General features: G+C 42.7%; 1 protein-coding gene across 1 annotated transcript in view; it reads right to left on the bottom strand.

Annotated features, from left to right (window-relative positions):
• Window positions 1-3,687: 3,687 nt before the first annotated feature.
• The window catches only part of LOC122621870 (acetylcholine receptor subunit alpha-like 1), a 51,149-nt gene continuing 29,717 nt past the window's right edge, over window positions 3,688-25,119 (bottom strand). Inside the window, exons 2-9 of the mRNA XM_043799879.1 lie at window positions 22,948-23,157; window positions 17,519-17,563; window positions 15,152-15,261; window positions 9,509-9,689; window positions 7,140-7,600; window positions 6,850-7,061; window positions 5,294-5,601; window positions 3,688-3,894 (exon numbers count right to left, since the gene is read on the bottom strand). Of these exons, the coding sequence (XP_043655814.1) occupies window positions 3,688-3,894; window positions 5,294-5,601; window positions 6,850-7,061; window positions 7,140-7,600; window positions 9,509-9,689; window positions 15,152-15,261; window positions 17,519-17,563; window positions 22,948-23,139 (1,716 nt within the window). The 5' untranslated portion in view covers window positions 23,140-23,157. The remainder of the gene's footprint in view (window positions 3,895-5,293; window positions 5,602-6,849; window positions 7,062-7,139; window positions 7,601-9,508; window positions 9,690-15,151; window positions 15,262-17,518; window positions 17,564-22,947; window positions 23,158-25,119) is intronic.

The following is a 25,119-nucleotide window of genomic DNA, read 5'->3' as shown; positions in this document are numbered from 1 at the left end:
AAACTTATATCAGCACACTTAAATTGATTGAATAATTCCTATTAAACAAACATATTTAAAGCTTAAGCAAACGTTGATTTAAATGTATATAATATTTACAAGTCACACCAAAAATGGCTGATATTTTTTGCCTACGATTCTGAAGTTTAAGTTTAACAAAACCAATAACTAAGAGCCGAATGTATTATTATTGTACAAAATATATATTATTTTTCCATTTGGTAATACCGGTTTGTCCTTTCGCTTTAAACTATATCTTGTGTTCTTTTTTTCGTAATTCAATTTTGTCCTCTATGAATAATATTTTGCAATCAGTTTTTTGCGTATTTGCCTTGTGTCAGTGGTTATTCGGTTTTGCATTTTAAAAGGTGTCATGTGTTGTGTTCCATATTCTATGTATTTATGTGTGTGTTTTTTTCTATATATACTTGATTTTTTTCAGACTTTTTTTATTTTATGCTTTTCGATACGGAAGTCGAGAATGTTGTCAAATTGTTTACGCCCTTTTTTTTCATTTTAGTTAGCAACTTTGTGTGTGTCAATTTTTTGTATTTTATATATTATAAGCTCAGTTTAATAATTTCAATATATGTTGCACAATTGTATTTCCTGTTTGTGAAATAAATGAACGGGTATTTTTGTGGATTTTATTGCTGCTTTTTGCATTGTTCATTTAACCGATTTAATTTGAATGTGACATCATTGGTTTCATTCTAAGTTTAGTCCTCGCATTTGTATTTAATTACTTGATTTATGATATTCCCACGTTTATTTTATAGGCTTTATAATACGTTTAGTTTTAATAGCTAGATATTTAAAAAATGTTAACTGTTGATTTTTATGCACTTTACATTTTAATACACCCAAAACGGCATCCGCTATTTAGATTTTCCTGTTTAGTTTTCCTCATTTTTTTTTTTGTTTCGCTATCGTGTGATTGTGTGTGTGTGTCTTCTTTGGCTGTGTGCATTGGTATAAAACAATTTATTACAAAAACATGAAAATTTAAAATTTCCCACCCATTTCTCTCGAGCTTTCACCCACAACAAGTACGAAATTTATATCATTTTCTAGCCCAGCTCGGTGTGCCACTTTTTCTGTGTGTTTAAACAGTGCCACATTCGTTGGCTTGGAAAACTATTTTAATTAATTCACACTCACAAATGTTGAATATTTTCGATTAGGAATTTTAATTAAACTTTTGCCGCCTCGCACGCACAACTCGGCTGACGACGCAGCAGCAGAAGCTGCAACAATGAGCAACACCCAGGCCGCTCGGCAACCCTGGCAGCGAGCTCAGGGTTGTCGCTGCCGCTTGTCGCGACATTCTTTGCTAATAGTTTCCACAGATTTCACTTATGCTTGGCAAGTTATTGTTGCTGGAATGTGATTACACTGAGAGCAATTCTCTCATAAGCATCTAACACACTTTAGGAATTGAATTTTATATTCTTTTACGAATAAGAAGGAACGTATTGAGCCTTCTATTTAAAGTATTTAACAAAAGTAGAAACAAATCCGATAGAATCGATTTTTTTTGAAATTGGAAAATACTTTCGTTTTCAGTGCATTTTCAGTAGAGTGTAAGTATTTGTTTACTTTTGGCTTTTTATTAACTGGCACACAGCCTCTTATGCACACAGCATGGCAAATTGCATTCCGCACTTAATTTGTTGCATGCCTTGCGGCGCCGCCACGCCCCCTTTCGCTCCAAGCTCCGCCCCTTTGGGCAACGCCTCTGGCGAAAAAGCAACGGTGGCTCTTGCATTTGCTTAATGTTTACTGTTCTTGTTGCTTCAGCGGCAAAAAGTTTTGCAAAATCAATTAAAAATGCAAAGGCATAAACGAGGGGCGAATGGGCGTGTGGGCGTGGCAGTCAACCTTGTGGCAAGTTTCGTTTGCTTTGGCATTTAAATTGAAGGTGTTTTCTGTGTGCCACTCGACCGGGGCCATTGCAATGGCTAGAAACGAGAACTCCAGACCCCAGATCCTCAGACCTCAGAAGGCGGAACTTGGAGCTCAGGACGGCACTCGCGTGGCCCGTTGAAAGTAATTAAAAACTTTTATTTTAAATTGAACCTGCCAAAGGTTTCTGAACACTCCGTATGCTCCAATGAATGCATAATGAGTGCCGAGCACTACAAAGGAGCTGCTTATATAAGCGGCAAGGGTGGAGTGGTGTTGGGTAGGGAAAAACAATCAAAATCTAAATCGAAACCCAAATCGAAATCGAAATCAAGTGGAAATAGAATTCGTATTAAACGCAATATTTAATTGATTAAAATGGCTTCAAACTAAACAAATAGCCATTTGCTTTAGTTATTGTTACTTGTTTTGCACTTGTTTTGTCTGCTTGTGTGCGTGTTTTTAATTGAAATTGTTTTGTGTTTCGACTAGCTGCAATCCTATAAATACGTATACGTACTCTATATATATTTATATGTATGCTTGCACGATATAATATATATATATATATGTATATATATATTTATGTTTGTGTGTGTGTTGGTTGCTCGTGTGGTTAGTAAAAATGTGTGACTTTAAAAATGTGACGACGACTCGCTTGTATCGACATTCAACTAAATTTATTTCAGAATTTCGCGCTTCATACGAGCCGATGTGTCGGATCTCGTGTTGTTTGTTAATATTAAATTTAATTCAATACTAGATTTGCTTAGCTACCACTAGTTACGACTTATTGGCTAATTAAGTGTAGTTTATCGTAGTTACTTCACTTATTTATGCTAAAAATAGATTGGAATTTTATGAGACTTAATTTTTACCCATTCTGCGTGGGGCGCAATTCTTCTGTGTTTGTTTTTGCTTTGCTAAAAATAATGCGAAAAATATGCACAAATAAATAAACCATTAAAATTGATTTTCTTCTTCATATGTATGTATATTGTGGCACGCACACACTCACACAGTCTCCTGCAGAAGCACCCACACTCACGCACTGAACACATGCAGTCAGATTTAAATTTAAAATGCAATTTAAAAACATTTTCATTTGTTTTTTCATCATTTTTGTTTGCTTTGTTGTTTGTTGTTGTGTGTTGTGTGGAACTTTAAAACTAAAAGATGTAACAAGGAACTTTTTGGCGCTCAAAAATACAATATAACTTACAAAACTCCATACGCTTTTTACAACACTGGTTCGGGAACCACCGAAACCACCTAAACTTCTTCGACCACACAATCATACATCAAGTACATCAAAAAACTTACAAACTACGCTTCGCTCCGCAGCGATCTTGTGGCTTGCTTCGCTGTCCAGCACTGTCACGGTTAATCAACACTACAACTCCATCAAATTACATTACATACATATTTTGATCAACTGCTCCAAAAACTTGCCTCCATTCGATTGTATCTGAATTCATTTCGCAATGTTCACTTCACTCGCCTCGCGCACATTTACGATGGGCTCCACGAGTCATCCGTTTCGTTGGTGCTGCCAACACTACTCACAATAACCTTTACAACACTGCCAATGGCACTGCCACTGTCAGTGGCGTTGCTCATGCTGATGCTGCTGCTGCTACTGTTAGTGTTGTACAACGCCGAGGAAATACTCATGGTTTGGCTCATCGTATATTATCCACGATCATCGTCGCGAGCGGCGAACAGGGTCCGCAGCGAGCTGATGATTAGATTCCACCAGCCGGCCGCGAACCCAAGTGGTCGCTATAAGGTGTTCTCGCTGCCCATCTTGAGCAGCTCGAACTTCTTCTTGGCAATCTTCGAGTAGAGTATATCGATCGGCTGCGATTGGTCGTACAAGCTGGGCGCCTGCAGGATAATCAGCGCTGTGCCGACCACGCAAGCGATCGCGAAGATCCACAGAAACATACGATCCAATACCATGGCAACGTACTTCCAGTCCTCTTCCACCTGAAAAGTGTGCGAACAAAGTCAGGATGAGTTTAGATTCCAATGTACTACTAAAAAATAGTCAAAAAGTAAGTGCATACTAATAAATAACTCAATTTAAAGTAATTCTTTATGTAATAATACACAAGCGCTGGGAGTAAAACTAATAAGAGTTTCACTGCTTCTAACCATCTTCATTAATCATTTTGCCATTCGAATAAAATGGTTTTGGCACATCCAAATCAGATTTGCGGTTCGGGCGTTGCGAGTTAAATTGAAATGTTCCAGAGCAAACATCGATTGCAACTCGTAGCCCACACTCACCGCACACTCCATCTGCACACACACCCCCACACACACACAGCACACACGCACACACAGACGATGAACACACACCACCCTAGCAAGCAATTGCACACCCAGCAATTCGCCGACAAATGGCAAACTGCAGTGCAGGAACCGCATGTTGCAAACTCTTCGTATTTGCGCACAAACAACTCAATCACTCAACTCCAAACGGTGGCGACAGACCGATTGCCCTTCACTCGGCACCACCAGCACCACCAGGACCTCTAGCACCACCACCAGTTCCGCCAACGTGATCCAAAAAAGGATCAACCAGCGCACCTCCACTCGTGTGCGATTCCTGATTAGAAAGGACGCAAGCAACGCGATTTAACCAGCTTTGGTTCGTTTTGGCCGGGCAAAAATGGGGGGTTTTTACGGTCCTAATGCGGGTTATCAAGAGCAGACATAAACACTGCACCAGACATGCTGGCCAGGTCTTTTCGGGTATCTGGCCAACAGCGGATCCAGTCGCCTGTTCCAGCGTCTCGTTTGCCAACAATGATTGCGGCTGATTGGCCAGCGACGGCGGGAGATTCGTCCCTTTTGCAATGCTGCGTGTTGCGGAGGTGTGGCACGGATTATTACATTCGTTTCGCAACATGGAAAATTAATAACATCGCGGTATGCCCATTGCGAATTGTGAGTCAGGATTGCGAGGAGAATGGAAATGCAAGCATTTGCTATGGGAATGGCAATAGGGAAATAAAAAGGGAGATGGTCACAGGAAAAGTGCAAGCTGTAAGTAAAATTACCATGCAGTTAAAACCTTGATGAATGGCTTAAAATTGCACTTAGCTTTTCTGGAATTGTTAACTTTACGTGCACTTTATTAGTACTATTCTGTCTACTGTGAGTTTAATCCTCTTAAGCAAGGGTTTTTATATTATTTATGAAAATTAACTGAAAAGCTCTCTCAGTAGTTGTTAACTGCATGTGCACTTTGTTAGCGAACATAATTTATGATAAAATGTTGAAATAAACAAAATGTAAATAAACATTTCTACGTAATTAAAGTTTCATTTAGGTTTAGGAAACAAATGGAAAACTATGGAACAATAGTTGCTACACTTACACTCTCAAACTTATCCTTGTTCTTCACGTGCTGCGCGATGAAGCGGGATCCCTCGATGGTCTTCTCCATTTCGCGGGCGTAGGGCTTCTCGAACGTAGGACTGAGATCGGCGGCGGCGGCGGCGGCAGCGGCGGCTGCAGCGGCCGGACAGCAGCCGGGACTGATGTCTCCGTTGAGGCCCGAGGGGCTGAACAGGTCGTCGTCGGCGCCGGGGAGTGGCAGTGAGGAGGGCAGCGGCGGTTCTGCGAAACAGTGGGCGCTAATCCCGCCAGCGGCGGCCAAGTCGAAGCGATGCGAAGCGGGTAGTGCTGGGAAAAAAGATAAGAAAATTCTTATAAGTGCACTGCAAGTACATTTCTTTAAACAAGAACAGCACTCGATGCTTTCTCCCTGCTTTTAGATTTGAAACTACTGGTGTGTCATAGAAAGCAAAGCCTTTTGCAAACTACACTTTCCATCTCTAAGAGACGCTGCTTTTTGCGTAACTTTCCGCAGATTCAAAAGCTCAATTTGGGGTGGACACTTTTTTCCGAGTGTTTGCCAGCATTAACAGCATTAGGCAAATAAAGTTGTAAATGCAATTTGCAACTTTGCTGCATTGTCTTCGCCGTCGCAATGCTCTTTGGCACAATGTCCCCGAAGGAAGTGAGTGGACAAAGGACCCTCGACCTCGAGGGCGGCCCAACAGAAGCAGAAGCAGCAGCAGAGAAGCAGGACTTCAGGTCCGGGGATACAATAAGGAAACTCAATAAATAGTTTTCTGCATTCTGTTTTCCATTTATTTCGCTCGGCCATTTGAAAGTTTCAGGTCCTTTCTTTTAGGATTTCCCTTTCTTTCTCGCGCGCCTTGAATGCCACTTGAAGAAGAAATAAAGAGGAAATATTTAATTCTTTGACCGTAAGCTGAAAATTATTGCTCCTCGCGGCGTATACGCAATATTACGTATACGCCAAGTGTGCGCTTGATTAAAAAACGGCTTCGTTACTGCTGACTCCGTTTTAATAAGCCATCTAAATGCCGTCAGTTTGGGGGCGACAAAATAGCATAAAAGGCATTTCCGAGAACTTATAATGCCCGAACGAAACTTTCCCTTTTGGCCGGCGTCCTTGCAGATGCACTTGTTAATTGTCATAAATTATTTCGCCCCGCCCCTCCCTCTACCAGCGAACACGGCATCATTATAAAGCGGTGTGTCTGAATGCATATAATTTCCATGTTGTTGTGCATATTTAAAATGGAATATAAACTGGCAAGTTGCAAGTTGCAAGTTTCCCGTCGCTCGCTGCATGCACCGTTGGTAATGTGCCCACTAAAGCCAGTTGAAAACATTCATAAATTTCCCAGCTGCAGCATGGCGAACTACAAGAAGCCCACGAATCCCAGGATGCCAAGTTCTACACAGAAAGTTTGCGTCAAGCGGAGCGGGAAAATGGGTGGAAAACTTTGGCTCCTTTTGAATGCGATTCCCCCCCGCACAAAGCCTGCACCCACCCAGCAGAAGGAATACCATTGTTATACGGAATTGGGTTTATGGATGAGATTGTGGTTTTGGTACCTGGAATGCCGTAGTCGCCGCTGAAACGCTTCGAATCGTAGTTGACAAACTTGTCCACATCCGGCGGCAGGTGATAGACATCGGTGAGCACCTCGGGCGGCTGATCCTCCTCGGGCTCCTCCTTCTTGGGCCGCTCGATGCAGAGCAGCTTGGGCAGGATCTGGATGAAGAGGCGCTGCACCCACGGCGCCATGCGATGCGTGACAGGGGATCTAAGCAGGCAGGATATGAATAACCACCAAGGATTGAAATTGGAATCATAGAAACAAGAGGTGTTTGAGTTGGCTCACCTAAAATTCACATTGAGCACGGCGATGGTGACCACGACGGAGAGCGTGACCAGCATCATGGTGAAGAGCAGATACTTGCCCAGCAGCGGCACCGTCAGCGAGGTGGGCGGAATGATCTCGGCCAGCAGGAGGAAGAACACGGTGAGCGAGAGCAGGATGCTGATGCAGAGCGAGATCTTCTCGCCGGAGTCGCTGGGCAGGTAGAAGACCAGAACGGACAGGAACGAGATGCCCACGCAGGGGATGATCAGGTTGACCGTGTAGAAGAGCGTCTTCCGGCGGAGCGTCAGGTTGAACACAATGTCCAGATACGGCTCCTCGCAGCAGCTGTAGAACTTCTCGTTGCGCACCGCCGGCACCCGCATGATGTCCCACTCCACGGAGATGTAGTAGTCCTGCAGGTCGATGCCCACCTCGATGTTGTCCGAGTCGGCGGTCTGCTTCAAGTGCCTCAAGTCGACCTGCAAAGGATTCGATATATAACCTTGTATTCTTGTGTACTTAAAACAGTTTTATATTTCGTTTACAAATTACGTTTTAACTCAATAACTTGGAGCTGATTACATCGATTCGAGGGTGAGATAATCAATATGCAGGACCAGCTGCTCTTTCTTTAAACTTGCTGATTTATGGCCGGCAACTTTGGCAACTGCTGCACCTGTTCACCAGTTTACCAGTTTACCTCGATCCAACACCAAGCCAGGCCAATCATACATCTATTTATGTTGATTTGTTGGCCCATTTCCCCAGACGCAGCTTCCTCGGAAACATTTGGCCCAAGTGCCGCACAGACTCACAGAATCAGAAAATCAGAGGTGATGGAAAAACGTACTTTCTGACAAATTTTTGACAATCGTCAATTGCACGGAGAATCGTTTGCTGCGAATGGAAATGGAGATTGGCATGGGGATGGAGATGGGAATGGAGATGGAATGGAGATGCCGGCAGGTGAATGGTTCCTATTCCTGTTCCGGATCCTAACTCAGCGACAGATGGCAGGAATCGCGATAAGTTCGACTCACGTGCGAACCGAAACCGAAACACAAATGACATTTACGCTTGTAACCTTTATTTCATTTCCATTTGGCTGGATTCGTCATTTGTTGTCTGTTGCTCATTTATCAGTGGATGTGTACTTGTAGTGAAGTGTATTGTTTATAATAACAATTTATTTTCTTCCCCGGCTTGCGATTTCTTTGTTCTACTTTTTTGGAAGTTTTTAACATCTATCTTCATCTATAACTACAAATTCTGTGTGTCGAACTGGTCAAATGAAAGAACTTGAAGGACATCTAGTCCTGTGAGACAGTCGTCATTAATAGCTCGTCCTGCACTTGTGCGGACACTAAAAAAGACCCAAAAACCGATCCACAAATTTCACATCCCATACGAGTTGTAGAAAAGTCGAAAGTCAATGAAGCATGCTCGGAATTTGTGATGCGTGAAGGGGAGGAAAACGAAAATTTATATGTAGAATAATGTGCTGTCATTTTTCGATTTTTCGCCCCCCAGCTTCCGATTTTCCTACGCTTTTGTTGTTGCCCATAATGAACACAATAACAACAGGAAGAGGCGCCATATAGCAATATAGCAGCGCAACAGTTGTTTTTCTCGAATCAATTTAGCCATACACTCGAAAAAAGCGGGGCTTGAAAAATAGAGAATATACATTTTTACTTATTTAAAGAAGGATTATCCTTGGTTGCTTGTTTAGTTCAAGGTAGCAAGGACATGAGTAAAGTTTATTAAATATTTTAATACATTGAAACTTGGCTACCTTTTTTTTATACATTATAGCCGACGCAAAAAGTTTTTGAAAAAGGCGTGGGCGTGGGCGTGGCTGGTTCATTAAACGCAGCTGCCAGCTGTTATCTCACAAACACAAGAGCACACACACACACATGTGCATGGAAAATGGAAAATGTGAGATGGGGAGTCCCCACTTGATTTATCACATGACAGCAAGTGAAACGTGTCAAGTGTGCAAAAAAAACAAGAAAACAACAAAGTAAACATTAACGGCAGATTCCAAATGAAAAACGCTCACATATTTAACCACGAAAATCCACCCGAGAGAATCATAAAAAAAGAATCGTTCAATGCCATTATTTTAACATGTTTAAATAGTCGTTTAGCCGCCACTTTCTTTTTGCTTTAAATTAATGCTTTTTTAATCGAGTCAGGGCAACATTTGATTAGCACTCAGTCAGATAGCATCAAGCCAAAGCCGCATTCTCGGTTTTTTCATTTTTGTTTTTTATTTTGCTTCGATTTTGATTGATGGGCTGGGGGATAATCTGTTCGTGGCCAGAGCTGCCAGCTGTTGCCTCCCTTCGAAAGCAGGAATTCTGGGTCATAGCCCAACTCACCATATAACCGTCGTAGGTCCAGGAGCCGAACTTCATGAAACATGTCTGCTCGTCGAAGGGAAAGTACTCGACATCAATTTCGCAAAAGGATTTGTAAATGGCGGGCGGTTTCCACACCACTTTGCCCGTGTGATGAAGAATTGCTTTTGTCATTATTGTCACTTCATAGTTGCCATCGGCGCTGCAAAGGAAAAAAGCCATGGAAAATATGTTAGATTTGGAAAGTGATTTACATTTTGATTGGATTAATATATTACGCATATGAGATCGATATTTTATCATCTTGCAGTGATTTAAGTTTTGAATATATCACGACTTAAACTCTGCAAGTTCTACCAATTTTGCAGGAGCTTCTCTCCGGTTTCCCATTGCATCATTTTGTTGGGCGATGGCAAGTTTTTTCTTCGCCCGAAATCGACTGAAAGTGCCGAACTAATTAAAAATACATTTTAGCTTCTAATTACGAATTCATTTTAGACTGCGAAAAACTGCGGCTAATGCTTGGATGTTTGGGCACTGTTTCCTCTGGGAAGGGCGCCACGCCCCCACCTATATAAGGCATACAGCATCGGCCGCTGCGAACGACGGTCCATTAGCAGCAAGGTCCTTTGCGGATCCTCTGGCTATGGCCACCGGCCAGAGACTCACACTAAATCTAAATCCGAAAGCAAAGCGTTTTAAAATGTTATTACAACAACAGCAGCCGTGGCTATGACTGTGGCAAAGACAGTGGCAGCAGCAACCATTAATGGCTAAAAACCATTTAAAATGGCTGTCGGCAGTGCACACACACAATCACACACACAAACACACTCGCACATAGACACACACAGGCTCAAGGGAGTGAGATGGAGATGGAGATTAGGGATGGGATAAGCGGGGGGAGTGGAGCGGGAGCGGGAGGCTGAGGCGACAGAGAAAGAAAATCAACAAAGCGAACAAAAGTTTATAACCGAAACCGAAAAAAAGCCAAAACCACGCCTGGGGGTCACCGCAATTGCAGCCATTATCTTAACGGTGATTCACACACAGAGTCCACACAGATATACATGTATATATATATATAGATATGTATAAGTGTGTGTGTGGAAGCCGGACAACGCGGCGTATGAGTGTCATCGCTGTGGTCCTGGCAGTTATCCTGGCCCAGCCGACGGCGCCTGCCGCGTCTATCAGCGCGTTAATCTCAGCGCCGCACAGCGAGCGCCATCTTTGTATCTCTGCTCCCTGCGTCCAGTCAAAGTTTGCAGGCCACAAATCGAAGCGGTCCACAGTGGGCCACATGCCATTGGAAAGTGATCAGAAATAATCAGTGATATTACTTTGAAAAAGGGTTTAATGGCAAACTTAATGAGTATCCAAATAACTTGTTATTTAAAACTGATTTATTGACTAGTTGAAGTTTGAAGGACTTCAGTTGGTTGTATAAAGTATTCGTGTGAGTTGGCTCCACTGTACCGTCACGGAATCAAGGGAGTTGGCAACCCGCTGGCGGGCAAGAAAAACTTTTTGCTGACTTTGTTGCCGCTGCTCCCGATTCCCGATTCCCTGGCCATGTCCTTTTCGCTACCCGCTACCCTCTACCCTCTGTCCACCCCCCACTCGCCCCTTTGTTGCCTTTGTCTTGCTTGTACTCAACCCATCCGCCCCAGCCGCATCCCTTCGTCCTTCTGGTACTCCGCCATGCCGTTTTTATTTTTATAAATCTAATGAAAGATAATGAAATTTTATTTCGTTTCTTTTGATTTCAACGCAGTTGTCGTCAGCTTTCATGCTAAAAACTAAAAGCCAACAGCAGTTGAAAAAGAATCATAGATAGGGGGATGCCTGGGTGTGGGGTTTGCCTGGATGTGGGTGGTTGTGGGTGGTGGTGGGTGGTTGTGGAGCAACCTAAGCCAACCAGACCAAGCAGACCAACTAGACGCCCATCTAGCAACATACAATAATAGAATTAAAGTGGCTGCGGCTCCTGTTCCACTGATTCCACTGTAGCTTCAGCTGAGTTGGTGTTGGTGTGGCTGCGACTGTGGCTGTGGGTGTTGGTGTGGGTGTGGCCCTTTTTGGTCGAAGTCCGGGCCTCGCAAAAGTTCAGCTGATAATAAAGTTGTCAACAACATTCATTTAATTAAAGAAAACAAAGCCAAAGCAGAGCACTTTGGGAATAGTACCGAGTTCAGAGTTCCGAGCGCCGAGCGCTGAGTGCTGAGTGCACGAAGCCAGATCCACATCCACATCCATATCCACATCCACATCCACATCCACATCCCAATGTGGCCAAAAGGGGCGTCCGAAGGGGGGAGGGGAAGTCTAATGCCCAGGCAGAGATTTATGGCATTCAGCTAATATGGCATTTCAAAATGGTAATGCGTTTCGCCCATGACTGAGTTGGCGTGCGAATGTGTTTGTGTGTCGGCTTAGTGGGATTATTATTTTTTTTTTCTGGTTTGGCCAAATAGGGCAGACGTATGGGCGTGGTCCTAAATCTGTTTTAAACGCGATGGCCAGAACTATTTCCGCACGGCAAATAAAGCTTAATGCGATCATTTATACGTCACGTTATCAAATGAGATTGCTTATCACATAAAAATAAAACCAACATTTGATATTTGGATATAATCAAGTGGTGAAAAAATAAGAGAAATTTCAAATGTTTTGCTTAGTGACGAATACAAATTCATAATCTGTGGCATGTGCGCGGAGTATGATATCACGAAATCCTCTTAAATGGCAACGATATTTTAAGCGATTTAATAAAAGCAAATAAAAGTAATTAAGTGACACAAAAATTGAGCAGAATGTTGCCGAATTTTGTCAAATTTGGCCAAATTTTACTCTCCATGTAGACAAACAGTAATTATTCGACGGTTGCCAAATAAACTCATATGCGCTATGTGTGTGGCATGCCGGCTAACCGAAATAAACCACTAAGTGCGGCTTGAGTAAGCTTGGTTACGGCTTGAATACGGCCAAACCGAATACCGAATACCGAAAGCGGGGTCTTGAGTCACTCGAGTGCGATTTTAATATCTTGGATCAACATGAAAATTAATTGCTGGAATTAAGCGGCTTTCACAAATACAAACAGTGGCCCCAATCAGTGGGTGGGCTGCGCCGTCTTTTGGCCTGGGAACAATTCCAAGCAGGCAGCCTATTTTAGCAGCTTCAACTGGATTTCATATTCGCTTTCGGAGTTTGGGTGCCAAATGGCTTTGGTAGTCACGTCTGCCGACTGTATGCGCATTTGATGAGCTCACATGCGAGTGCTACCCGTATGGCGTATAATTAGGCCGGATCCCAGGGGGGTGCCACTACAAGTTGCGTGGAAAACAAATGCAAGTGGTAATTGCAATTAAAAATTAACAAAATGTTGCAATTTGCTGCGGCTCTGGCCGAAAACAAGACCGAATGCCCGAACGCGGGCAATAAATAACAACTTTTGACGCTTGTTTTGAATTCTTTTGTGGCATTTTCCCCAGCATTTTGGCCCTGAATGTGCGGCGTTTCTGCAAGGATATGAATGTATGGGTGTGTGCCACAAATGCCGCACGCAACGCACGCAGGTATTTTTTTGTTTCTTTTTTTGTTTTGTGTTTTGTGGTGGTGGTGGCAGTGAAGGGCTGGCACGAATTCGGGCCATTTACAAAGGCTGGCCAACTATTTATTTTGCTGCCATTGCGCGTTTAGCAGACAATTAAACATTTTTCATCGCATACAAATGGGCGCACGAGGCGCAGGGAATTTCCCATTCCGCCACTCACACGCGTGCAAAAAGTTGCATCGTAAAATAGATTGCCATCGTCCTTGTTGCGCGCGTGTGTATGGGTATGGGTATGTGTATGGATATGGGTATGGGCATGTGTAAGTGCGACAATAAACGCGTTTTCCTCCGCCGGCTGCTGCACATGTATTTGCATTTAAAATTACAGCCAGCAAACGCGCCTTTTTTGCACTGCAACACTTGGCGCTTAATTTCTGCATAAATTTCCATGCCCGCTTGTTTGCTCCAAGGATCTCCGAGCGGAAACAAATCAAACTGAGAGCGAGAGAGAGAGAGCCCAGCAGCCAGGATATTGATATTGACATTGGACTTACGTTTATTATCCTTGCGGCAACATTAAAAGCCGACAAGATAAATATTCGACTATCATTCGTTTAACTTTTATGAATTCGGCTGAGATTCTCGGCCGAGATTCTTTGCGAGGAATGCCATAAAGCTGCCCGTAAGCCATCACCTTAACTTGACACTAAATTAAATGGACTTTGGCCAGGCGGCCATTTCGATTGGCATTTGGAGAACAGAAAAGGAAAAAAGCAAAACACGCAGCACAATTAAGTGCGTCGGAACACAAAGGACACTTCAAGTTCAATTTTATGTGGCAACAAAGCGAAAGCGCTTCATTATGGTGCGTACAAATTATTTGCAGTTTAAAAAAAGGCATCCCAACAACCAAAACCCTGGCCATATAACACCCATGGCGTTCTTCGGGTAACACCCGCATCCAGTTGCTTTGGTTACAATGCCTTTGTCGCTGGCTGACTGGCTGGTTGGCTGGCTGGCTGGATGGCAAATGAAATTTAAGCTTTTTCCAAGCAATAAATTACGACTTTTTATGACACTGCCGCCAACGAAACACCCCGAAAGTATGCTATGCGTATAGTTGCCATTGCCAAGTCGCTGGAGTACAAAATGTGAGTATCTCCCCTCGTTTCAACACACATAAAGGGCCCATAAAGCGCGTAAGCCGATCTGCCGCAGCAACAACATCAACAGCAGCCATGGCCAAGATATCCTGACCGATGTCCTGGGAAGAGTGTACTCGAGCAGCTTGGCAAATCGACAAAGTCAAGTGTCCAGGCAACCAAACTGCGGGGCTACACTGGGCAGAAGTCCTTAAAAGGATTGCCAAATGAATTTGGAAAGCACAATCAATCGATATGGTTGGTATATTTCAATAATATTAAGTTCAATTTTACCTCGGAATATTAAGGCAAATGTATTTGAATGTTGAAAGCTTTTTTTAATTCGAAGTATATATATATTTGCATATATTATATATTGGGATGTTTCGCTTTAAATCAATTTCATTGCCTTGGCAAGTTCGCTCTCGTTTCTAATTAGTTAAGTTACTTTATTTGAATTTCCTTTTAATTTCTCGACATGTTCCATTGCCTCTGTATCACTGGATTCATTTCGATCCTTGTCCCCTAATTGGCTTCACTCCAGCAAATTATAATAATTATACCGACCCAACGCAAGCGTTCAATTTGAGAGCAGTTCGGATCCCGAACTGTGGTCGGTGGGGGGAGGGGGGTTTTCTGGGAAGGACCTCGCCAGGACACTTAGCCAGCCTCTAGGGAGAAAGCCGAAAGGCAACCGCAGTGCTCAAGTTACATTGAAATAAAAATACGTTAATCATCGCCTGATAAATGGCCTAGTCGGGGAACAGTACAGCTCGGCTTTGATTTATGCCGCCGCCCATTCGGGGCAATTATGCAAATGGCCAAGAAGCTCCAGGCTCCCAAGCTTCCAGGTCCTGGCTCCTAGCTACAGGACATGGCCATCGGAGGAGCCTGGGTTGCTGAGTGCAGGCAAAGGCAAATCCCGGAGCCAATGAGCTGGGCGAAAATTAGTTTGGCACTTACTTGTTATAGAGCACAATATCCGGCAGCCATATATGCTCGGAGGGAACGTGCAACGTGTCCACGCCGCCATAGTCATCCGGATTCCATTTCAATTTATAGTCGTTCCATTCCTGAAATTGCACAAAATGCACATTGTTAAGCAGTGTTGGTCTTGCACACAACAAAAGATGTCGCTGTTGCGAATGGCAATTATTTATGCCCGATTCCCATAAATAATAGAAAAACAAATGTATAAATTTGCGGGGTAAAAAATTAGAAAATATCCGCACTTTGAGTGGGGCTATTCAGGCCAATGCATTGGTGTATCTATAAATATTTCATTTTGCGGTTGAGGGCGTTTAACTCTCGTGTATGGCTGCAATTTCAATTGCATTAATTATGCATTAATTCATTGGTCGCTAAGCTGTTGGCATTAAATTACATTTTCATAATACAATTGTGCTTCGATGTTGGGTTTCAATGCTTAAGCACGAAGTACTAAGCAAACAAGGGTATATACGTTTTTTGAGTGCGCTGAGGTACAACAATTAAAGTATAAGTTTAACTTAAGTTGACTATACATAGATTTACTCCTAGCTGTATTTAAAGTAATTTGAAATAAATTGTGGGAATTGAGTATATATTATGTTTTGTGAGGTATCTGTTATTCGCTACGCTTTCCGCTGACATCGAACTTCTTTTTCATTGCTCATACGCATATCTGTAATTATGTTGATTGCCACTTTCCATACATATATATATATTGTATTTATACGACCACGCCAAGTGGGAGCCATCACACTGGGGATTACCAGAGTTGATATTGGGTTGGGGTTTCATGGTGGTCAACGGAGCAGGAGCACGCTCGCTTTCGTGCTGACCAAGCACGAAATGCCCCGATAATTGCAAATATAATTGCTGAGTGGGATTCCCAACTGGTTTAATATTGATCCGACTTACACACGAAATCGGGTTTCAATTGTCCTTACATGAGTTTCAGCCATTAAATGAAGTAAGTGAGTTGCCATGCAAAAGTGATGACTGTTTATCAAACAAAGAATGTATAATTCTAGTGCTGAATGCCTATAGTCACAAGAAATTTGAATAATATAATATATTCTGCAATGCCACCATAGTTATGGAAATACGTGGCTCATTTAATTGCGGCTGGCCACCTGCTTAAATGCAAGTGCATCTGCCCAATACGTTGGCCAAATACACAAAAGCTTTTATGGGGCTACGTGCGCAAGCGTTTGTGGCTTTATTGACAGACTGCCGCCCATTTATGAGTGGGCGTGGCACACCACGAAACCGAATGCGAAAACAAACAAATTGCACTATAATGCATGGCAATTGGTTCCTGAATCCGGCCTTATCTGGCTCTTTATTACACATTATTTGGTTGTATCAGTGGCAGCTATTATACCACTGCAACAATGCATTTAAACCAAATGTTCAGCCAATTTGTTCAAGCTTTAAATATGTTATTCTTACTCACTTTCAGATATAACTTTAATTCTTATGATTTTATGTGCAATATACTCAAGTATACTATTAACATTAAAAAGAATCTTCTTGAATTGCTGGCGAAATCCCATTCGGGAACACGATGTGCCATTCAACATGCAACAGACTCTCATTATGAGGACTGAAATGAGCACTTGCATTTGGCTAAAACAAACACAGATGCACACAATGGCAAATTGCTTGGCAAATGCATAATTTATATATCATTTTGTATGCCGCTTTTGTTATTGTTTTCGGTTTTAGTGAATTGTCAAACCAAATACTTTGGCTAAGCTGCTGCCACTATTGACTGCAATTTGTGTGCGAGGAATTTGCTGTGCATGTTTTATGCAAAACCGGAAAACTTTAAAATCCCTTCACACGCAAAAAAAAGAAGGCAAAAATTTGAAGAGTGTTTAAAAGCAGCTGGGATAAAAGAGGCATTACGGACCAATTGATATTCCTCTGGTTCGTATTTTTTTCTTTTTGAAATTTATTTTTTTTTGCGTTTGGTTTTTGGGCTTGTGGCCAACTGCTGCTCGCCGCATTAGTGCAAAGCCAATGGACATGTCGAGTGGCAAGCGCACAGGAACTGGAAGTGGGAGTGGTCCTGGCGGTCTCGAATGTCCTGGTGGTCCTGGGAAATGGAGCCCGGCCACTTGGCCAACTTAGAAGTTTGGCATAATGCGAGCGCGTCCAAATTGGCTGGCACAAATTATTTTGCATTCGACGTCGGCGAGGCATGCAAATGGCAAATTCATGTTCCTCGAAAGCCAAATCACAGTTGAGCAAACGCAAAAATGTATATGTCTAACTATTTCACTATTTCAGTTTGTGCGCAGTTGAGTCGTGGTACGTGTATGGTTTAAAGGAATAACTTACCTGCTCCACCCACACATTGGTTGTCATAATTTGATTCTTCAGATTCTGCAAGTAAACGAGACAAAAGCGTACAGATTTGTTAGACTCGGATGTTAACAAGTGTTTCATTAATTTAATGCTGACAGTTTCCACTTCCACTGAATGCAGCGGGGTGGCCGGGTGGGTGGCTTTTCCGACAGCCACACCATTGAGTGGCAGAGACCATCAAATGGAACTCGTTGCGCCCGGGAAAATGTTGTTTTAGTGAACTGAACTCGGGCTCCTCCTCCGCTGCCAACTCGATGCAGCTCTTGTCGCTTAACAAATCTATTTCAAAGTGCTCCGAAAAGTGGAAAAGAGGGTGGCTTCAACTGGGACGAGTGGCATTGGGTTCGGGATGTCGTGAAGTGAGCAGCAGTCTCCTATAACCATTCGCTTTTAATCAATTTATGTTCCAAGGGATATCATCTTCCCCTGTCGATGAGAACTTTTGGCTTTAAAAGCAGCTAAAACTTTCCGCTTGCTTAAGTGGCCATTGCGGTGAGCCACTAATCGAACGGAAAATTGTTAATTGAGAAACGGATAATAGAAAGGGGAGTATTCTAAAAATGTCTTCACTTTTCCCTCATTTTTCAATAAGAATAGAAGTAATGGGCCAAAATGTTTTTATTTGTATAAATATATCCATTTTAAGCCATGTTATAATAATAACCTCTTGTAAATATCAAATTTAGGTCAAAAGTAGTTTTCGGCACATTTTGTCAAATAATTATCAGATTTTTTGACCAAACTTTGAAAATATTGATCCAAATTTCGAATTGCATATATCGACGAACTTCTAATTAAACCCTCAATCGATTTGAGTTCAAAATTGGTAAGTTTATATTTTTGACATTTTTTGCAAAATTTAATGATGGAACCCCTTAAAAATGAAAAAAAAATTTTTTTTCTAGTTCCACCAAAAAGTTGTATAAATATATAAATATTTTGTGTTGACAAAAACCTGTAAGAAACTGTTTTTATTATGTTTATGCGACCAATTTTAGCCAAGTTATGCTGAAAAAACCGATTGAAAATAACGATTTTTATCAAAAGTAGTTTTTGGCATTTTCCTCAAATAATAATCAGATTTTTGGCCAAAATTCCCTAATTCCGCCAAAAAGTTGTATAAATATTTTATATTTGTAAAAACCTGTAAGAAACTGTTTTTATTATGTTTTTACGACCATTTTTAGTCAAGTTATGGTGAAAAAACAAATTGAAAATAACGAATTTTATCGAAAGTAGCTTTTGGCATTTTTTATAACAACTTAATCCGATTTTTTGTCAAAGCTTTGAATATAATGGTTTATATATAAAATGGCATATCTCGTTAAACTCGTAATCAAATCTCCAATCGGCTGGAGATCAAATTATTGGAGCTTTGTGTCCACTTTTAACCCAGTTATGACTAAGAAACATAGTACATAACATATCCCCATATTATCTGGCTCATTCCTTGGCATCTCTAGGGAAGCTACTGAATCTGCACCCTCATATTTCTTTGCGCGACGGGCGAAACTCATTAAATGCGGGAAAGCTCAATAGAAAAAATTAGAAAACGATAAAATTGCGGAATAAATCACTTAAGCGTTGAAAAATGTAATTAACGACAGAATGATAATGATGCGGCGTAACGCGTTGCTCGCACTTCTTTCCGCCGCAGAGTTCGGACCTGGAATCTTTGGAGGAGGATTGGAGGGGGGATTGGAAAACCTCAGGGACCGCGGCAATATGTCGAGGCACGCAGTGTTAATAGATTTTTCCAGCCACGCAACCCACGCTGCCGACTCACGGATCCTTTATCCTGGCATCCCCCCTCGGTAATCACCCGCTCGGAGGACTCTTAGTCCTTCTGTGGACGAGACCAGACCAGAGCAGAGCAGAGCAGCCAGTCTGTGGAAAGGTCATTAGGCGAGGGCGACGCGGAAAACCGGCAATAAAACGACAAAGCCAAGAACCAGGCACAATGACTAAGAAAGGCGATGAGTACGGCATAAGGAAGAGATAAAATATGCGGCATCATGGGAGCGGGAAAGCCAAAGGAGGCGAAGGATGCGGGGGAAAGCTGAGCCGGTAGCCTTTATGCTTTATGTGGGGCATCCGTTGCAACCAGTGGCAGCAAGCGGAATACGCTAAAAAATGGAGAAGTACTGTGTTCGGAGGAGATACCATCAAAAAGTACCTAATGATCACATTCAATGTTATTCACTGCGAGATATTTGTGAGCTGGGCTTTACTTAATTCCTTAATTTACTTCAAACAGTTAGAATATTTTAAGCAATTTCTTTCAGTGCAGCAAACGCATCAGCACAGGCGCTGCGCCGCAGCTTATCTCATAAGAAATTGAGAAATTTGCAATCAGGATGCCGACTTCCAGAGCAGTTGTAGTAGTGGTTGTACTCGTATTAGTGGAGCTCCTCGGGCAGTTCGCACCTAGGACTGTAATTGGTGTTGCTTTTGTCGTTGTTGCACGTCTCGCCTATTCGCACTTAGGCGGGGGCAGCGGCAAGGATGCCCCCCTCTCTCTCCCCCAACACGATGCAGGATATACAGCATTTAAATTGCTTAAGCCAAGTGCTTTAAGGCAGTCCTGCTGCAGCAGGATTTGCATCCCCTGTGCGGGGGAGTCCTTGTGTGTGTGTGTGACAGGTTTACCCACTCAGGGGATCCGGAATCCGGATACCCAGTGCTGGGCAGGAAGAGGATTGCCCGGTGCCGTGCCCATGACTTGCCTGACTGGGCTTGTTTACAATTTAAATCGAATTTCCTGTGTGCAGTAAATAAACTTTGCAAAAGGCATTCCACTCGGCACACAAAAAAGTGTCCTGTGACCACAAGGCGGCAGGAGCCGCCTTTGAAAGGCGGTGTAAGCTGAATAAGCAGTAAATTAATTTCCGAAAATATCATGAAATACTGCCTTATTTCAGCAGACCCTTACTAATTCCGACAATTGGTTGTGGGAAAATGCAAGAGGTCAAGTTAATGCATTTTGGAAAACTCAAAGGTGTAACTTGGGTCAAGAAAATGTACCATTTTCTGGAAATATATTTTTCTGCTGGCACCAAAACCCAATTACCTGTATATTTAATTCCATTTTATTTTACATTTATATTGACCTAGAACATGGAGCGCTTAAGATACCTTCTCCAGGTATTTCCAATTAAATTGCAGCTCTGTGCATTCCACAAGCCCTTTGCCGCACATTTATGTACCTCAAATAGAATGTGAAAAGTTAATTTGGTTGGGATTGCAGCAGGAGCACACAAAAGGCTTGTATAGAACCCAATTTCGGTCTCCGTTTCAATTTCCCCAATAATATGTGTAATTTATGGGCAACATGCAATTAACTGGCACGAAAATGTGCAACATTTGCCATTTGAATGCGTTTTGGGTGGCCAAATGTAAGCCGGTCTTACAATGCAGCCCGTATTGTGATGGCCACCTGCAATTGGCCCGAATGTTCAGTATGCCTGTCACCCGGTCGAGCAGCAGTTATGCAACTAATAAGCCCAAGCTACCTGAAGCCAACTCAGCCATGGATCAGGTGACCGAGGAGCAAGCAGTTGGAAAATTGCAAATTACAAATTCTACGGCCAAAACGCACGGCTGCTTTGTAGCAGCCCCCACATACTTTTCAGCCTCCCCTCTCTGCCTCTCTCTCTCTTTCGTCCTTCTGACAGTTGATTGCAATTTCCAGGAGAACACAGAAACAACAAAAAAATGTATACAAGCAGTGATTTCAGTGCGGAGAATTTACAAGCAATTGTATGCCAATAAGGAAAAGCAGGCAACACGTGTGTCCCACAACAACAGCACCAAATGGCAAGTGGGCGGAGTGGCTGAAGTGGGCGGAGGGGGGGAAGTGGGTGACGGGAGGGGAAAGCGTGGACTACCACTAGTGGACTATTGCAATAAAAGAAATTCTGCGAATATTTCAAGCAAGCCAGTCAGCAGTCAAGCGCACACAGGGCGGCTGTGCGATATTTCTCTGCACCAGAAGCACCAGCACCAACTCGCACACACAGAAAAGCAATTTCGATATAAGCACCTTATGCCAGTTGCCCAGATGCCCAGATGCCCGGCCACAGTGGAGTGGAAACAGGGGAAATGGCCTAAAAAGGGTTGATTTGGCCAAATAGTTTTGCCCTTTTCTCGTTTTTCTGGTGATTTGGGTGGTCGATTGGGCATCAGCAACTCAGTGTTGAAGTAGGAACTCTATATTTCTAACTTGTTTAAACAATTTAATATTCACTTCATGTTACATAAAAATATTCAAGAAAACAAGGAAGAAGATATACATACTGGGAACTTCTCCATTCTTTCATTTAATCCCAATAAAAGACCAAAAGGACGATTTATCTAGCAACTCCTTTTTTTTAATTAAGCCAGATTTTGCCAAAGAGCGGTGCCAATGTGCATTGGTATGACTCCTTCTGCATCTGACTGCTGCTCCTGTCCTGCATGTCCTTTAGTGGTCTTGGTGCTTAGCGCGTGATTTATAACAGCAGGGGAAAAAATAGAAGCCAAAAATCTAAGCCAAAGAACAGGCATCACAGGGCAGCTGGCGAAGAGCAGGAGCCAAAGCTCAGCAGCGTGAAGGGAGCCAGGGAGCTAGGGAACCGGGGAAAGGGAGCAGGGAACAGGGAACAGGGCTACTGTGTGGCATGCATGTTACACATGTTTGATATATACCATGTGGGTAAGTCGGGATATTGCTTAATTTCAAAGGCCGATGCCCTACCAACTGGCAATTGCATAGTTAATCAAGAGAACAATCAACGGGGCACAGCCATTGATTTATTATGCAAACAGCCAGCAGGCGGGACAATGAAGGGTGGGCTGGCTTAGTTGCCTGGCTTTTTAATCGGCGGGTAAACAGTTATTAATTGTGCGCCGATTGTTGGCTGCGGCTTACACAAATGCCGTTGCCTACTTACCGGCGTCGCGGAGCTTTCGCGAATTAATCTGTTATGATTGTCATTTGATAAGCTTATCAAAGCAACCAAGTCGCTTGTCAAACAAATGGATTGCGCAGTTTGGCGGCCTGGCTTGTAACAAATTTCCGCCAATTGGCAGACTATTTGGAAGAGGGATCAAGGAGTTGGGAATGTTCTCTGCAATTATAACCATCAATCTTTTGAAAACTTTCCACAATCTCGGTAAACTCTATAATGACATTTTAAACATTTGAAGCTTTTAAATTAATTTGAAAAAAGAACCCGCTTGGTTATAGCTCTTATGCAACCCTTTTTAGCCCTTTGAACACCCCTGAGAACTATAAAATTGAAAGTTTCGCTGTTATCCGGCAACTATCAAGACACAAGCCCCATTGATTTATGTCTGAAACGTGTTATCAGAGTTTGCCTTGCTCTTTGCTGCAAAGAGAGGGGTAACTAGGGGTAACTTACCACATCGATCAGCTGGGAGAGGCGCAGACCCATCTTGACGGTGAGGCGGTCCGAGTTGTTGCCCACGGGTCGGATGAGGCGATTGTAGTTGCTCAGCAGGTCGTCGTAGAGTCGCTTGGCATCTGGGTTGGCCAGGCCGCCGGTGGCAAAGTGTAATGCTATGAATACAGCTGCGAATAGCACGCTACCCATCTTACGCCAGGTCCAACCCTGCATGTGTTGGAGATAGAGCAAAAGTAAATATGGAAATAAGTTGCGGGTAATGTCTTTTTGGCAGTGCGGATTTAGTTCAGCTTGCATTAGCATTATTTCAGTATAAAACATAAAAACTTTCCACTGCAATTGTGCTGCGGGGGGAAGCAAGAGCGGAGTGCGAGTCGTAAATTTTGCTAAAGTGTCAAAAGTCTTGGAGCTTTGTTCCCTTTCGGGGCACCAATAGCAGCATCGTGCAGCCGTAAACACCATTTAATCTTTGGCTCAAACACTCAAGACACCATCGCCAACAAGCATGTCCACATGCGTGTGAGTGTGTGTCTTTGCGTGTGTGTGTCTTGTGAGTGTGTGTGTGCTGGAGCATCCTTCCGTTTCCGGCGTCTTCTGTCCGCCATCCCCTGCGCTCGACATTTTTGTTATAGTTTGAACCCGGAGTCCTGCCCACACAATTACCCATATACTACACATCATATCACACCAGCCACCCACTCAATATGCGTTTCTGCATTTTATGCATAAAAATCCCAGCGTTATGCCAACAGAAATTCTCAAGTGCTGTCGTGTACAGCCAGCTACATTAGGCGCAAACAAGCAATTATTATCCATTCCTGGGCATACTGGCCAATTAGAAGAGTGGCCATGAAGCAGAGATGCACAGAAAAAGGAACAACATATATGTGGACCAGTAAATATTGTCCCAAGTAATTGAGACAAAAGCAATAACTGTTTGCTTGGGCAGATATAAAACTGAAATATTTGGCAATGCAACTTCATGTGGCACGAACAAGGCGTATCACACTGCACACGAAGCAAATGGTTATTTACATATATTTACATATTCTCGAGCAGCTCGATCCTTTGGCTAACTCGGAATGGCCACTTGACCAAGTGGTTTTATGCCGACTCAAGATTCGCCCAAGCAAGGCAACTGTAACTTAAAACTTAAAACTTTTAACGGAAAAACTGAAAAACTGTATACTCAAAAGTTTGCTATCCTTAGTTTTTAGACTTTTTCCTTGAACTTCGCAAAAGTTTTGTGCAAAAGATTTTATGTGTCAGCTGGAAAAGTTTTCCATAATTTGATGTGCACATACAAAATCGTATGTGAGGACTCAGAGGGGAGGGGAGGGCAAAAAAAGAATGTCCTCGGCCAATTACATTTATCAATTTGATGGTTTGGCAACGAGGCTAAATTAATAATGCTAATTTGATGTGTAAATTGTTTGTAATTTGTGCATTGATTCCATAAAAGTGCGGCTCTCTCTCGACCGAAAATAAATCAAATCACATACCGACGTCTGCATAATTCAGCACAAAACACGTGTCAGTGACCGCAGAGCAGAGTAGAGCAGAGCAAAAACAGCAGGCAAAGAAATAATAATAATAATATTAGCCGGGAAGGCAACATGACATATACAGAAAATGGCGACAGGACAACGAACAACCGAACAACCGAACAATGAAAATGGCTGGCATAAACAACCGAACAACGAAAATGAATGTCATTTCGAGGGCTATTTATGCGCCTCTTAGTTGGCAGATTATTTCATTTTCATTTCCATATGACCATTTATATTTATTTATTATTTATACTTCCCTCACACACGCACGCACACCCAATTTTTGTTGGCCACAATTTGGCTTGCTGCGGCTGTCAACGCTGCGTATGCGCAATATTATTTGCTGACTATTTATTAATATATACTGGATGCCAGCTGTGTGTGTGTGTGTTTGTGAGTGTGTGTGTGGGTTTGTGTGTAAACTTTTCGTTAGAGCAGTGCTCACCATAAAAACCAGACGATGACGTGTCCTGCCCCCGAAAATAGCTCGCAAAGCCATTAATGAAAAATGTAAACTGCAAAACTTTCTCATTGAATTTTCGCTGCTTTTTTGCTGCGGGAGTTTTAGAAGGACTACGATTGCTGGTCGACTGCACAGTGGAGTACTATTCAAAATACA

Source organism: Drosophila teissieri, chromosome 3R (assembly GCF_016746235.2).
Source record: "Drosophila teissieri strain GT53w chromosome 3R, Prin_Dtei_1.1, whole genome shotgun sequence".
In the NCBI taxonomy this organism is placed as follows: Eukaryota; Metazoa; Arthropoda; class Insecta; order Diptera; family Drosophilidae; genus Drosophila; species Drosophila teissieri.
The sequence above is the reverse complement of the archived record's forward strand: the minus strand, read 5'-3'. Positions and strand labels throughout refer to the sequence as shown.